The sequence below is a fragment of the Rhagoletis pomonella genome, unplaced genomic scaffold (assembly GCF_013731165.1).
Source record: "Rhagoletis pomonella isolate Grant_MI unplaced genomic scaffold, Rhpom_1.0 Rhpom_scaffold_00004, whole genome shotgun sequence".
Lineage (NCBI taxonomy): Eukaryota > Metazoa > Arthropoda > Insecta > Diptera > Tephritidae > Rhagoletis > Rhagoletis pomonella.
The window spans coordinates 62,039,715-62,057,339 of NW_023458558.1; the positions used below are offsets into that span (position 1 = coordinate 62,039,715).

At 34.7% G+C, this 17,625-nt stretch overlaps 2 protein-coding genes across 3 annotated transcripts in view; one reads left to right on the top strand and one right to left on the bottom strand.

Moving 5' to 3' along the window:
* The window catches only part of LOC118737933 (methionine--tRNA ligase, mitochondrial), a 149,737-nt gene that overhangs the window by 90,641 nt on the left and 41,471 nt on the right, over positions 1–17,625 (top strand). The window lies entirely within an intron of this gene.
* LOC118737934 (methionine--tRNA ligase, mitochondrial-like) lies at positions 1,715–6,062 on the bottom strand. Its single transcript, XM_036468763.1, has 2 exons — positions 5,869–6,062; positions 1,715–2,935 (listed from the first exon to the last, which is right to left on the bottom strand). The coding sequence occupies exons 1-2, from the start codon at positions 6,050–6,052 to the stop codon at positions 2,391–2,393; spliced, it is 729 nt and encodes a 242-aa protein (XP_036324656.1). The 5' UTR covers positions 6,053–6,062; the 3' UTR covers positions 1,715–2,390.

Here is a 17,625-nt window from a genome sequence, read left to right on the forward strand (position 1 = left end):
GTTATTCAGCTTAAAATTAAGAATGGTTCCACTTAATCAGGTATATAGTAAAATTCTCCATAAATCGAATATACATCACTTTTCGGTAGCCCTGATAGTTTCTAAAAAATTAGTTAATCATTCCACATTAATCAAACCACTATTTATTTACGCTGAATAACGGTAATTTGCAAATATCTCGAAAAGTTATCCATAGAAAAAAATGTCTCCATTTTCAAAATCACCGAGCAATTATACATAGGAACTAGATAGTGGCATTTATAGAAAATTTTTGCTGAAAATAAGATAGGTTTATTCCACTTCCTCAAATCCACAAATTCTCCCTCCATCGCATCATTTAAAAGAAGGCATACTTATTAAAATTCAATGTCGCCACAAAGATTTTTAATTTTTTACCGAATCTCTAAAAAAATTACCAAACTCAGAAAAAAATTACCAAATTTTTATGAGCATAATATTCTAAAGCTGATGTCACATAAAACTTTTGCTTCGCTTTACGTGACAGATTCGCTTTGACAGATAAGATGAATTGTATGAAAATGCACAAAGCATGCCACATAAATCGTTGAAGCGGCAGCGCGAAGCGAAAAGATGGTCAACTCCCATCTTTTTGCGCGCTTTGGCAATCAGCCGGTTTAATATTTATTTTGTTCCGTCCAAATTCGGGTTTTCATGCAGAAACATAAAACTTAATTACATTGCTGATAATTTTAAATCAAAATAATTAAAATCCACAGCAACTTTGATGAGTAAAAAAGCGGTACAACATTGTTTTCTTGGCGTTCATTGTGACATACCTTTTGCGTCTGGCGCTTTGCTGGCAAAGTTATAAATGTCACGCAAAGCTACAAAGTTTTATCTGGCATCAGCTTTACAAATTGGAAATTTTTTTTTTTTACGTATGTAGATAATTATTTTGGCGACGACTGAACTACATCACGTTTGCGATTGTGGCTAGCTTAGATTTATTTATATTTTTCGACCGAAAGATGAGTTCCTCCTCTTCTTTTATGACAAACTCATAAAAATTCATGATGTCTCTGCCGCGTTCAAAAAATGTATACCACCATCGACAGAGTGTTTAAATAACGACGATGAACCATTTACAGCTGTGGTTGTCCTTTTCAATGCTTTCCGACTATGTATAACAATTCACAAATATTTTTAAAGCATAAAACACTCAGAGATTTACAAACATTTAAAAGGTGTTTAATATTTCAAAGCAGATTACAGCTGCTTACTTTGTAAATTAAAGAGATTTTATAATTTTTTTTTTAATTTGAGTGCATCGAAAAGAACTTCTTATAAAAATAAATAAACTTATTAATTAATGCGTCTGAATTATATTTATTTATATACATACACTTTTATCCACTTGAATAGAAATTGAAAATCCGAATTTACTTTTTATATGGAAAAATTAAATTCGGATTTTGTTTGTCCCTTTTGAAGTGCAAAGAAGTGAAATTGGCTATAATAATACATTTACTACATTTTACTACAAAACAAACAAAGCACAAACGATATTCGTTTAAATCGACAACTCATACTTATAAAAGTACAATTGAGGTGAAATACCTACTTCACAGCAAATCACTTAACTTACTCCACCAAATAACTTTTTTAATAATATTATCCATACTAGTAATGAACTAAACGTTGACTTTGCAGTTTCCAGTTCATTAAAAAACACGAAAAGGTCAAATTAATTAAAAAACATCAATGTAGTATTTGAATTTTTAATAGCAATGAATTCTTAAAATCATTTAATAGTACAACTTTATGATATCAGCACTTTCACTATATTGAATGACAGTCTCATCTTATAAAAGAAGAAACTTAAAAACGAATAAACGAAATTAATGATAACAAAAATCACTTGAGTAAACAATGCAAAAGTATACATATATTATTTGGCGATCTATGTATGTATGCATGTGCATATATCAAGAAACAAGCGAAGAGCAAGGAGATGACCTGTAGTAATCGCTTGCAGTCTGGTCGCTGAACTATTAAAACAATTTACTGTCGCTACGTGCTGAACACCAGAAGACGAAGACGAAGGATAACAGAAGAAATGCGAAGAGAAATGGCGACATAAGGATGTACGCGAGGTTGCATTATATGAAGAGGCTCTGCGCGCGGATGGCGGCACGTAGCGGATGCCGACAGGAAGCTAAAGAAATTGTAACAAATTTAAATGACTTCATTGCAGCACACACTGAATACCAATGCTAGCATACTGGCACTCGCGGCCACGAAGTTACACCGTAGAATCAGATACCTGCTCGATTGTAGAGATTTTTTTTTTTTTTATTGTCATTGCGGTAATAATTGTAAGCAACTGGCAGCCGATCTCCCATCTCCGAAGTTTGCACTACTACTCCGAGTTACCGTGCCGCTATCTTGCTCCTTGCCGTCTTCTCCTTTCGTTTTTGTTTCATCTTCTCCTTTGTTTGCGACACTGGCGGTGACTTAATCGGCTGACCCGCCTCCAAATCCTCCTCCTTAAGCAGAATGCGCCGAAATAGCACTGCATCTGTGTGCACATCAAGTGGCCTTGCTACATTTTCATAAGACGACTTCGTAGCAAAGCAATCGTCTAAATTACGCCATAACCGTTGCTCTTGCGGCACCGCCAATTTATCTAGCAACTTGCCACACAGCTGCGGCACAATCGGTTGCAACACAATTCCGCAGATGCGCAACGTGTCCATTGTCATGGCGATTATCGTTTCCAAGCGTTCGAAATTTTCAATATTCTGCGAATTAGCAGCATCCACAGCATCATTGCCGGTGGTTACAACAGCCGCTGGGCGCTTCAACTCCCACGGACGTGACGTTTCAAAGAAGTTATTGGCCGCATGCAAAGTGGATATTACTGTGTCTACCACAAGATAGAAATTGTTATCTGCGTAATGTTGGGCGCAACGTGCTGAAAATAAATAATAAACATAAAGTTGATAGTTTATGAATAAAAAATAAGGACTGAAAAAATTTAAAAAATGGAGCTATCATGAACTCACTAAAGGGCGTGTGAAGTTATGTGCTAATGGTGTAAAAGTGCAAATTTTTATTGAGACTATGACGAATGAAATGAGGCAAATATCTATTTTCCATGAATTAATGGCTTCATTGCCGTTTGCAGAGAAAGAGGTATAGTGTACTAAATTTTCTGTTTCCACTAATTGCTAGAGATGGAGCACCGTTTTTTTCCTTATACTGGTGGAAGAAATAATGGACTCGCCTTATTCGGACCAGTTTTGGCTACACATATTTCTTTAGATTATTTAATGTTTAATACTAATGTAATGCACTAATTGTAATGCTGGTTATACAACAACAACCATACAAATGCGCAGCATCCTTCCGCAGGGCATGGGGTCGAGCCCAGGTTCTGACTAATATCAAACACAGAAAAAAAGTAAAAGGTTTTTCTAATAGCGGTCGGCCCTTGGCAGGTAATGGCAAACCTTGGAGTGTATTTCTGCCATGAAAAACCACTTTTCATAGAAGTAAAATCGCCTTTGTGTAACAAAATCAAATAGGAGAAGAATAGGAAAAGAAGTGTTGCCAGGTTGACGATTTGGTCGTCATTTTGAAGGTTTTTTACTGCCATGACGATGTGACGATTTTTGTAACCCAATGACGGTTTTTCTTTATGTGCAAATTTGGCAGGTTCTCAACTTTGAATATAGGTATGCAGACAACTAAAAATTGCAGTGCAAACACTTATTGAGAGTTTTCCACTTCTGCTAATACATAATTGTGGTATCGAAATTATATCACTAATAGTAGTTATCGATAAGTACTTTTCTTTTTTTGTAGTTTTTGGCGGTCAAATTCGTAATTTTTGCGTTGTGACGTTGTGTACTGGTACATATTTTATTGAGCGAATATGAATAAGTAATTTATCAAAACTTGTAAGTATGAACAGTTTTTAATGCACATTGTTAAGTTGCAGTTTGAAAAAAAAAAAAAAATTAAGGTGAAACCGTGATTTTATTGCAATTAAACAAATTTTTGTTAAAAGTAATGCGGATTTTAAAAATTTGTAAAAAAGTTCAACTTTTTATTTTTTACCTATAGCAATCAGAAGCTAGAACAAAACAAAAAACAAAAGAACTCTCTGGCTATATTCATTAAAACTTTGTAAATGCCGACGATTTTTACATGCAAATGGCGATTTTTTAAAGCCAAAATGACGATTTCTCACTTCAATGGCCTGGCAACACTGCATAAAGCAAATAACTTTATTATTCGATTAACTGGAATTTATGCTTACTTTAAAGTTCATAGCCCAGTAAATTTAGATCAAATTGGTACCAATAAAAAAAAATTATAGTAGGGAACTTTTCATACAGTGTACTTCATACTACTTGCGTTATCGGTACTTGGTAATTTCCAAAATACTTAAGTAACCCGTACTTTAACATTCACCACAACATAAATACCTAAATTCTAGTCAGAATACACCAATGCCTAAAATTCAACATAAACGCCAGAAATAAATCAAAACTGATAAAGTGTTTAATGGTAATTTCTCACTTATTCAGAATGGGTGATAAAAAATGATGTTAGTGGGTATGGCAAAAAGAAAGATTTCACTGCTGGTCGCCTTACAAAAGAACAGACAAAAAAGAAAGATTAATTTTGTTATATAGTGTAACGAAGTACAAATTTCTAAATAAACAAAAAAGCTTAATTAAATCAAATTGTTAAAAGAAAGATATTTTTGTCAAAGACAAACAAAGAAGCTCAATACTCTGGTAAAACAAGATAAAACTGAAAAGGCTTTTGCATTGTGATTCCGAGACTTTCAAAATAAAGAATGCTACATGAACTGATTGTTCTTAATCATTTCCTGACCTGTACTTTGGTCTGCTTAAATATAAACACTTACAGGGGTTAAGCCCCAAATATGATCAAGACTAAAGGTTTTTTTAACTTAGCGCTTAAGATTTTTGAAATCGGAATTTTTTCGAGGAAAAGTTCATTATAATAAATGCGCTAATACATCTGATAAAGGCGTTATGCTACTATTTATGGCTAAAGTTTTACCAGCGGGGCAAAACAACGAAAAACCTTTACAATGAAAGGCGCCTGGAAGGTAAGCATATATAAAAGTGGAGGAAGCCTTTCATGGAACTAGAGAAACTTCAACTGAAATTATAAATGAAAAGCAAATTTCTCAACATTTAAATCATGTATACACAACTTCTTTACGTACATAAAATGCTTATCAGAGTGCTTAGGTTTATGGTTTTCCATTACAGTAAAGAAAACTTGGCAAAAATCGCCGAAAAAAGTTCACTAAAAATTCCAAATTAATTTAGCGAAAATATCGAATAAAGCAAAACTATCGCATACTTATGAAAGTTGTGAGCATTCAAAACTTTGCTAATCATCGTTAAAAGATAGATGTGTATATGTAGTGACTAGCAAACGATGTGAAAGATGAAAAACCAAGCCAAGAAAGCTAAAATAGAACTCATGAAAATAAACGAGCAGGAGCAACTACCAAGCGCGGCAGCTGTTTGTTTTATAGTTTAAGCTCGTTTGTAAATATATTTATTTTATAGCGCCACGCTACACTCACTTGCCAACATATATGTATGTATGTACGGCATTAGAACGCTTAAGGCGCAAAAATGCAATTTTTTACGTTGTGGCTGAGGAACGTCGCGACGTTAAAGCAACCGACAAATACGTTCACAATTACAATGCTCCTCTCCTCGTTGCTCAGAATCTAAAAGAGCCGAGGAAGCAAGCGCAAGTAAAGCAAATAACTTAAAATCTCTAAGTATTAACGGGTCTACGCTCAAAGACGGTGTGAATATTTGTGCAGTAATACTCTTGTAAAGCTACCTTCAATTTGTTGCAATGCATCCTGTAGCCGCTTGGTTGCATCCATCCGCAGCAAATCGTCGACTTGCACCGCATGCAGGCGTGGGTAAACTTGTTGCGGATTAAGCGATTTTGCACAAGCTCGCGATAAGAGATTTCCCAGCGTGTCTGCTAATTCAGAGTTCAGGATGCGCAATGCCTTCATGTGGCTAAAGTCTGTAAGAAGAAAGAGAGACAATTTTAACGTTTAGATGGATGTTTCGTTATTATGATAGATAGAGGAGTGAATAAGTAATATGAATGCGATACTTCTTTATTCTTGCCAGACCTTTGCATCGCTGAAAGATATTCAAAGTCAAATATTGAAGTATTTTAAGGAAAATAACTTTTTGTTTTGAATTTTTTAACTTACTAAAAAATAATTATTGTCAATTGAGTTTCAATTATTTCTATAGGGAATTAAACGCTCTACAAAAAAGGTCTGTGATCGATTACTCTAACCATTTAGAAGATATTCGCAGTAGTAAATATTTTTTAAATGTTAGATTAATGAAAAGAGTATAGGAGACCATTTTTGTAGAGCGTTCAATTTCGTATAAATATTGACGATGCAACTGGTTTAATGATCTATTGGTGATAAGATATGACCATTTTTATATGAGACTAAAATGAATATGGAAAACTATGATGAGCATAATCTTCCCGTTAATATTAGGAGCTCAGATTTGGTAAGTACTTTCTAGAGGTACCTAGGAACTAGTTTTCGTGTGTCGGATCCAAAAAAAAAATACTTGATTTTTTTCCCCCCTCTAATACATATGTAGGGTAACGAAAAAAAATATGTTCGCTACAAAATGCATCTAAGCCAGGGGTTCCCCAACTTTTTTTATCGTAGACCCCTTTCAAAAATTTACTGGTTTCGGTGGATCCCCTGCCGATACATTTTTAAATATTCCCAAAGCACGTAAAAAAATTAAATGCGAAAATTAGATCTAACAATGTATTATTGTATTGTATGTATTGTAAATTTGCATCGAGGGTGAATTCAAAAACTAAACTCAGAGTGGCCAAAATAAAAGTAGAATTTTTTCTTGTGTTCTATTTAAAAAATTGATGTGGTTACCACACTTGTAGGTTTTAACAAATAGAGCTCGTAAGAGCACTGCTCACTCATAACTTTGCACGTGGAGTATATCGTCACCTGAAATCCAAAAAGACGTAACAAACATCATCGTTGAAATGCAAAAAGTCATAACTAATAAAAAATTCAAAATTCACTTTTTCACTGGATTTCATCGAATTACAACTCCCCACATCATTTTATGAAAAAAAATTACAATATTAGTCACGACTTTTTCCATTTCATCTATAATGATGTTACGTCCTTTTGCATTTCAGGAGACGATATATAAAATAGTTTATTTGTGTTAATGGCATAATTTTCATTTTTATCGCTCCGAGTTTTAAACTTAGGCGAAAAAATTTATCACATTAAAAAAAAAACTTAAAACATCAAAACGGGACTTCTCTTTATATAAATGATATAGATAATAAGTATACGTAAATAGCCAATAACCGATTGCTTTGCAGCGCCTTAAAACACCTTCCCAACTGTAAAAGAATCATTTAATTCTATTCTATGTACCTACTAGCAAATGCCCGCTTGCTTCGTGGCGCCTAATAAGATCTTTTGCGGTGGCTAATTCAAAAATAGCGTTTAAAAACAAAAGCAGTCTGTACAGTAAACATTTTTAATTTAAATTGAAACGACTAAAAAACGGAATCCTCCTCACACATATGCCAAGAATAGTAGCACTGTGATTCCATATGGAATACTAATCCCTTTCGATGTAATGCGTTTTACCGATGGTCTTATTTCCACCTCTGAGATCTCTGCCAAGCGTGCGTAATATTCTTTTATGAGCCTGCAACTTCAGCATTGGTCCGGTGTACCATGTAAGTCCTTATACGGAAACTCAAGAGCACAGATGAGCGTTCTCAATTATAGGAAGGCCAAGAATCCTCGCTGCCCCACAGGATGGAAAGTTTTCGCGTACATTGGCTAAATGAGTCGTGGGATATCATGAATATCGTTCAACTGAAGCCATTGATATACCTATCGTGTTCCTTTTTGGACATATGTGGTAGAATCTTTCCTTGTCAATTCGCCACTTTCAGAATTCGTCTTAAATATTTATGAATTGGTTTCTTTGAGTCTTACTGCTGTAATAACGGCCGCCTCGAGCAACTTCGTCAAACGGAGATAGATGCAAGATCATGCTTATATAGCCATCTGAAAAATAAGTTCAGCTAAAATAAACAAACCCTGTGGGGTTTCTATATATTTCGGGTGCAGCGTCATCCATTGGGTCCCTTTTCTGCAAAATCTTTGCTTGTCATGAAATGAATACGAATTGTGAACTCCAATCATCTTTTATAAAAAAAAAACGGATTCTCTAAATACCTAAACTCTAGCGGGTCCATTTTTAGCAAAGGAATTTTTCATCATAAATACGACTTTTATAAGTAACTCTACTCCAGCGCCACCAGCGTGTTTTCTAGTAGCCTATAATAGGACCTCCGACAATTTGACTGGGCTTGAGTGGTTTTTGAGTTTAGTCCGAAAAACTGAAATGGCTATCAATTTATGTATGTAATCTTCCTTATTCTGAGTTACGCCTGAAAAAAAATTCACGCGAAAATTTTGATTCCCCCCATAGTAAGTACATGGAAACCAAAAGCGAAAAGTGAACCGGTTCAGGGAAGATGAAACTCATGATAAGGCTGAATATGTTTCGAGTGAAAAAAAATCATCATGAAAGTAATAAACGTTTCGAATGTGTATTAACAAAATACATAGTTTCGTAAATACAACTTTTATAAATAATTCGCCTCCCGCGCCACCTAGCGGCTCCGTTTTTGGTAAACGTATTTTCCATTATGCCATTATACCTTTTGAATTTGAAAGAAATCGGTTCATAAATACGACTTTTATAAATAACTCGACTCCCGCGCCACCTACCGAGTTTTCTGGTAGCCTTCAATAGGACCATATATGTAAGGTATAACCTCTGAAAATTTGACTGAAATCTATGCAGTAGTTTTTGAGTTAACTCCGAACAACGAAAACGGCTATTATTCTATATATATAAAAAAAATCTATAATACGTGTATCGAATTTCAAGAAATACGGGCCATATGTACAATTTTTTCAAATAGATCAGTCCCTGGTCCACCTGTCAGAAAAAATGTTAATCCTCCGTTTTAACAGAGAATATAAGCATCAGAACCTTTTTCGATCCCACCTAGACGTAATCAGGCTAAAAGTCAGACAGATTGTACCTTCCATCAAACTTTTATCGCCTAGAGCAGGCATTCCCAGCGCAGGCAGAATCCTGCCATCGTAGGCATATCAGAACGCCCTTATTTTGGAATAACTAATTGACCGTGCCCCCTTGCAAGTTACCCTCTATTGCGCTATGGCCGGGAACTCAAATGAAGTTAAGACTGTTCTGTTTAGCCATCTCCTCCGGAGCAGGTCCAGCAAAATTTTTAGGTTAGTCATGGGCCACACGCCACACTTGCACTATATCGGTTTCGATCTCGCTATCGGAATCAAAGCTTGAAACACCGATATTGCCCGGAAGAAAACCAAATCTGTTAAAAAAATAAAAGAGTGTCCCCGCAGTCACAGGCCCCATTGAAATGTACGACCGCTGAACGAAGAGCATAGATTGCATTTGGTATTATTCGGATTATCCCGCTGATACAGATCATGGAATGGTAGCGCTTACTGCTAACCACTACACCACAGCGGCCGCCTTATGAGATGGTAAACAAATTGTATTTAAATTCGCTAGCTTCTGTTTTTGTTTCATAGGTTTCCGGGAAAATTTGACGGCTCGATTCAGCGCAAAATTCGATGGCACTTAAAAATTGCTTTTAAAACTTTGTAAGTTTTCTAAATTTGTAGTTGCCAAACTGACAATAACAAGTGGAAAAATTTCGAGCTGTCAAATCAATACCAGAAACAGCTCGTCGAAAATCCTTTGATTTTTCATTTAACTGTAGCAAAAACTTTTACAGGCAACAACTTTTAATTGCCACGATACGGCTGACGGGTGCAATTTGCAGTGACGGGCAGAGAAAAGACATTAGCGAACTTGAACAGCGAAACGTAGGTTCATGCATTCGTACATATGTGTCTATGAATGCACATACATACATATGAACATCATATAAGTTCGTTGAATGCGAGAGGCGGTGGTGCCCATGCCAAAATTTCACTGGCAGCCAATACATGGAGCATTTATACACCCGTACTTTTGTACGCTTTTCGGCAATCGTAAATGTGGCATACTGCAACGAAATTAATTAGTGAAACGCCTGCCAATCCCGTAGCATTCAGAATGAGTGACCGCAAATGGTACCCTGCTTGAAGGCAATAATGCAAATTTGCTTATAAGTATGCACATAGTACATGCAATTGTGCATTCACATCTAAACATTTACATGTGTATTTAAGCGGCTTTGCTAGCATCATAGTAAACAAATGTTTATTAGCTATTTGAGCGGCAATGCTCCCTTCATCTGCTCCCTGAACAGGTAAACTAACTCTGCAGTTGAACTAATCGCTCATTGCAATCGAAATTGCCAAAAAATTTAATTGCACGGCTGTGAAATTTAGCGCGCGACGGTATTTTGCAACTACATAGGGATTAGTGCCGGGAATTAGATATTCATTATTTTCCAACAACTTAACATGAAAAAATTGCATCAATATAGTTTGAGAAGCTGACCTAATATATAATAAATAATACTCGTAAACAAATGGGTTCTACTATTTAAGTTCAAAAATATTTCGTTAGTAACAAAACCAAAGACAGTAATTAAATTTATACGCATTTAGCAATACTTTAGCGTGTACATATATGATAAAGTAACTTAAGGCATGTCGAAAAAAGTTCGATGAAAAAAAAACTTAAATCAACATACTATTAATTGTGCGGCTGAAAGAAGTTCATAACACTAGTGGCAGAAATAAAAGTAACGCCTTATTTCAACCAGTTTAGTCTATATTTCTTTTGTTTATTTAATGTTTAAATTTTTTTTGAAGTTTACCTAATTTTACATATGTGACCTGGTCTACGGAAAGGGGGCTTAGGTGTCAAAAAATCAATTTTCACTTTTTGGTTGATTCGGATGGAAGATGAGATGCTTTTTCACGTGGTGAAAAGCAGAAAATCCTAACTTGCTTAGAAGTGTACTAAAAATGTAGAGAAAGAAGAGTAAAAACGAGTAAACGAAACGAGTTGCTTACTTTTAACAGCTTTTTCACAGAAAACTAGATTTCGCACGTAAGCTCCCTTTTCGCAGACCAGGTCACATATAATTAACTGCATTTAAATGCGCATTTCAAAATTTGTACAAAAATTATAAAAATGTAAGTTTTATAGCTCATCAAATTAAAGTAGGATAAAATGCTAGTTTCTTGCAGGGGCATTTTCTTCCATATATAGAAATTGTCGAACATACTTTGTATGGAAGAAAATGCGTAAATGCGTGACACCGCACTATCGATCGAGCTAGTACAAAGGCTGATCATAAATGCATTTTTGAAAAGTTGTAAATAACATAAGTGTTTGGTATCATTCCTAAGGGAATAAAGCGTGCTTTAATTATCTAATAAGTTTGTTTATTTAATGAAATAAAGTGAAAATTGCTTAACAAGTTGACATATTCAAATTGTTGAAATTTTTACTCGCAATGCAGTAATTTTGAGATGCGCAGTTTGGGCATTTTTTCCTATCAAGGGCCTATTAAGAAATACGGACTTGAGTTACATGTTATACTCAGATTAAAAATTAGCTATAAATATTTTATTTTGAAATAACAGGTTGCAGCAATAGCTTCAGTAATGAAATGCAAATTTTGTTTCGTTTTTTTAATTTCGATGAAGGGTTCGAAGATTTTCTCCGCTTGTCTATGTTTTGAATTTGAATTCATTAAAAGCCTGAAAAATCCACCAACTACACGGAAAAAGAAAATTTGCGCAATACTAGTATCATTGGGCTTTTAGCCCTATAAATGATAAATCTTAGAACCTAACAAAAAAATTTATATATTTGAAAACTAGACAAGCGCACATTTTACCTGAAGTCTCATTTGTGAGATTCTAATAATTTTTAGAAAAAATTATCTTACACCAGGCATTACCAAGAAATACGATATCTTACCATCAAATGGGAGTAAATAAAGATAAAAAAATTAGCTGCCTACTTTTAGGGATATAGTTGATCGCACAACATAAGCATGTACGATTACCTGCAAGGTCCTCCAATTGCGCAAAATTAGTATTGGTACCTGCAATTCACAATGGTTAATAAACATCTGCAAGCTGATACGGGCAGTTGACTACGTATTCCCCAAAAGTACCGAAATACATATTTAAATAAAGAAGCTTGTTTTCGAGAAGCAATAAATTTGAAGCAATAAGTTCTTTAAATTTTCCAAAACGTTCACTATTGCTGTCGCACGGGGTTATGTGTATATATAATTTGCTAGACATTTATAAAAAATATTAAATCTTAAATAAACAAAAGAAATAGCAGAAACTGGTCAACATAAGGCGTTTCTATCATTGGCCCCACAGCAAATAACAAATCCCGAAAATCCCGGGATTCTTGGAAAATAAGCATCTTTAAGTTAGCTTTGTATGCAAATTTTAAAAGTTACTAGCTTCTGATGTAAATTTTCTTATATATGTTACCGCCTAAACCCGATCCTAGTACAGACTAGTTTTGACGAGGCTAAACTAGATCTGGCGCCACAGTATTTCTTAGCAGAGTTTCTTTCTGCGTAAGCCGCCTTCGGCCGCGCTGTAAAAAATAACTCTCGTCAGTCCAACTCGAACTACACAGTCCACAATATATCGGATCTAGATAGAACTAGTTTCGCCCATGAAAAACTAGTCTGTATTAGGATCGGATTTGGCCATACATAAATAAGTATGTATTTAAGTTTATCTGCATGTAATTTTCTTACCAATTTTTTATTTATTATTCGATTTTAAAGTGTGATGCATATGTACATCATTTAAGAGATATTTTTATGAACTAAATAATCTTCTTAAATTCATTCGAACTAGAGTACCTCCTTAACCTAGTAAGTTTTAAAAACTCTAATTCAACCCCACTACATAGGCGGCCGGCTCTGTGGTCTAGTAGTTAGCAGTACGCGCCTCCATTCTGCAGGCCTGGGTTCGAGTTTCCGACCAACATCAAAAAATAAAACATACATGTAAGTGTTCAAATAAAACTGACATACACTTTTACCATTGTAAAGTTTTTTATGATACGCCTTAATGTTCCATTCTTTGCTATTTGCTTAAGTGGATATAAAGCCAGCCTAGATGTACGAACGAAAGGCATCCCCAGAAATCTGCATCCGTGTGTAAGGGGATTAGAGCTGCCATGTAAGAAGACAAACAAGTCAAAAGATACTCCCCAAGCTTTCACTTTCCTATGCATGGGCTTTTATGCTGCGCATTTGCAAATATAGGTAATTCACTGCTAAGTCCACATCTCTTATCCACCAGTGTCGACCAGCTGCAGCTTATAGTCAACTTGGTTATGTGTCATCGAGTTGCCAATTTTGCTAAGTGCGTCGATGTTGGTGTCAGGAGTCTTGTATTGCATGTGTTAACTTTTTCGTTTCACCTTTCAATGGGAAGTGCGGAGAATTCGAAAAGAAAAATGCAGACTAGGCTGATGCTCTGAGCAGGTAAATATGTATTGCAGGTACTCTTTTTGTTGTGGCGGACAGTAAATTTTGCATTTTTCTTACATTTTTTGTGGAAGTTCTACCACAAGAGACACACTCATACACAAGAAAGAGCAATAGTAAACAAGTGAAGAGTTGGTTGCAATTATTTTAATGTTTCAAAATTCCCACAGATTTTTTGTTTGCGGCAAAAGTTACTTTATGAACTTTGCATTGCTAAGAGAACACTTAAGCAATTGTACTTTTTGCTTTTTGCTTTCTAAAACACTTGAACAAGTTTACAACTAAAATATTTATTATTTGTTCACACATCAGCTGAGTGGTTCTTAAGCTTTTCCCAAATGATCAAGCCTATGTCGCTCTTAGTAGGGTTATATCGCTAGAAGGACTTCGGATAGAGGAATTGGATAACTCGAAACTGCCTGGGAAGAAGCCATGCAAATTGACATAACGAGAATTATACAGACAGAATCTATGTATATACTAATACGCTAACATAAATTTTGTCCGCTTTCGCTTGGCGACTCTACCGAACCGATTTAAAAACCAAGAAAACAACTGGAAAGGTATTTTTCTGTAGAAGAGCAGAGTCTTTATGCTTTTAAAATTGGTTGAAAATTACGGCCAAACTCATCATTTAAACATTTTTGTATTTGTGTATAGTTGTTGTTCCTGCAACCTGTTCAATTGGAGTTGCTTCTGCATTTTGTTTTACTTCGTATTTGAAATCCAACTTTGTAATAAATATAGATGTGAAAATGAAGAAAGAAATGATGAAGGCAATATTAAGGCAGATAAAGACGAATTGATATTGATATTTTTCGAACGGAATCGAAATATATCCCGTCATCGGAAATTTAGTTATCGAAAGTTAACAAGTTTCTTATCACCAAAGTTTATAGGTATCGAAATTTATCGGATCATCCGTGTCTATTAATTTATCGGAATATCGAGTTTATAAAGACTCAGCCAAAAGTAGCATGCATAAAATCTATAGAAACAGTGAAGTGTTGCGATTTATACAGCTATTCAAAAGCCAATAAGTTCTATATAATACGAATATTTATCAGATCAACGGTATTATTTAAAAATAATGGCTTATGAGTACAATTTTTCTGGCATGAAAACATCCGTTTGAGGCACCAAGAACAAATAGGGGCTCTTTGAAAAGCCTACTATGTGCATAGGGGTATTTAACAGATCTAGGCGAACTTAAGTGGATTTGACAAAACTTGAAGAAAATTAAAAAAACAAAATTGTCACTTGCGATAGAGAACATTCCGAAGTACGATCCTCAGTCCCTCTAACCTTTCTAATTTGCACAGCGAACGCTTACCCCTGACGCTCTCTAGAGGGATCGTGAAGGATTTTTCTTATTCTTAAAAAAAGTGATGGGTTCTCATACAGAAGGTAATAACGTAAACAAGTGTTGCATTTTTTTTTATAATTTTATCAAGCAAAAGTTTAATTCAAACTGTTTGAAAATAACGATTTTCAACGCATCGTTTATACAATAGTTACCGAATATTACGGAATTTGTTGTTTTCCCGGATAAATCCGGTTATGATCTCTTATGAGCCAAAACGTTTGAAACGCATATTGGAGAGGTACATATATAGCGACTCATTACACTGTAAGGAAAATCTCAAGTTTTGAAATTACAAAAAAAAAAACGCCGAAGCACGTGAACTTAAGATTGGATCACAGATTGCGGATCCGTATACCGTTTTTCCAGATAAGGTTATTTTCGTAAGATATTTTCATTTTGATGAAAAAAGATATCAAACTTCAATAAGGAAAAAATAAAAAATACCACATTTGTATTAAAGGTTCTACTTTTGCCAAAAATCAAGCTATGTTCCATGGATAAATGTGCAATAATTTTTTTTTAGAAATACATAGGGCTAGGAAATAATGTTACTCATACACCACCTCGTACATGGCAGTACTAGTACATGGCGTATGAGTAACATTTTCCTTGTTAAAGTTAGAATTGTTATTCATGCGCAATGCAAACTTAAAATGAAAATATCTTGGGAAAATAACCAAATCTAGAGTCCCCGTATACAGATTCGTAATCTAAGTCCCGAAATTAAGTTTACGTGTCTCGGCGTTTTATTTGTGTTATTTTAGGGTCCCTTCAGTGTTATTTAAGTAGATTGCTCTTAAATATAGTAAAGAAACAAAATATGTAAGATTTTTTTTATACATAAATATCTATATATTTTCACTAATCCCCGCCCTCATTATTAGGGTACCCTATAAATACACTTTTTTGAAATGTGAAGCGCCCTAGTTGCAGAAAGTTAATATTCGGCATTCTAATTAAAATGCAAAAAGAAAATATCAATTTGTTCAATATTTTGTGGTTCCGCCTAAGGTTTGAAAATTCGCTGTAAAACAAAAAAAATTATACGGTCTATAAAGTTGTATGTTTTGAATCGAAGTCGTTGTGTTCGTTATGATGTTTTTCCATTACCCTTTACCATCAAATTTCTTAAATTTTTTTAAGAATTTTATTACAAAAAGAACTTAGTCGCTTAGACTATAGATAAGCGAAAGAGGATAGGAACCCTAAGTGAAAGCCATTGTCCCATGCATGGCAGGTCCATCGGCATTACCTTCCACTTAATTCATATTTGGCGAATGTTCAGGTACCTAAACCGTATAGCTAAAATGTCAAAATAAATGGTTTAGAATGCCAGGAAAGCATACTTCAGGCGGATCCTGGTAGCAAGAGAACTTTAGAATAAGAAACCTCTGCATCTGAAGAAACTTGGCATACCCAAGAAGAAATCAGAACGATCTGTGAGATTTTTTAAGCCACCTAGCAATATAATAAATCCCTAAGCAGTTGACTAGATGGAGCTGATAGACTTATCAGCACGTAAAATAACTCCAACATTACTTGGCGACATTCTTTCGGAGGATTTTAAAAAGTACCTAAAAATGGGAGATTCGACGAAACTTGAAGTCCCGAAGCTGCCCAATCACACTCAAGCTGTAAAGAGATGCGTGAAAATAGTCATTGATGCAACGAGGTTAGAAAGGGTTACATTTTCAACAAATGATTCAAAATTATCTGACTTCAATATCAAGGGTTTTTCGTTATATTTAGAGCTGTTCAAGTGTCCAACAAACAAACATATGGAAACCAGTATATGTTAGTCGTATTTTAAGAAATATTTAAGGCAATTTCAAATGCCCGGAGTATCTAGAAGCTCTCTTTGAAAGATTTTAAGCGGCTCTCCCACTTTGGCATTTTTTGTTTAGAAGCGGATTTTCAAACCTTAAGTGGAACCCCAACATATGAACCAAATTCAAACTTCTTTTTTTCTTTACATTTTAATAAGCATATCGAATGCCAATTTTCTGCATCTAGGGCGCTTCATATTTCAAAAAAAGGTTATTTATGGGGTACCCTACTCCTTATGTATTTGATGTTAATGCGACTCATGTTTTTAAGCGATTTTAGACTTCTATAGTTCTTTACATAGTTTTTGGTAAAACAAAACCTTTTATTGTCTAGAAATGTGATAATTATAAAAATATTGCACAATTTTGTTATTTTCCTTGGTGCCAAAGTTATATGGTCAACCCGGAACTTCCCGGAATTACCGAATCGAATTTTCGTACCCTAAGTCATGTTTTTCTGTGCACAACTTTTGAATTCACGACTTTAAAATATTGTCATACAGCAATATGGCCACTGCATATGTATATACATATCTGTAATGTACATACATAACTATGAATACACACGCGAAATCAAATTTATTATAGTGCATTCGAACGGAAACTGTATTTTTTCAATCTATGGCTGGAGTAATTGTATCTTTTTTTCTGTCCTCAAAGTGAAAAAATTTACATACATACATACATACATACATATAGTTACCTTGTATATTACAAAGGCCCTTTGTCACATTGTTGCTGAAATGAAAAAAAGACGTAACTAACTAAAATTTTGTATTGCATAAAACGATGTGGGGACTT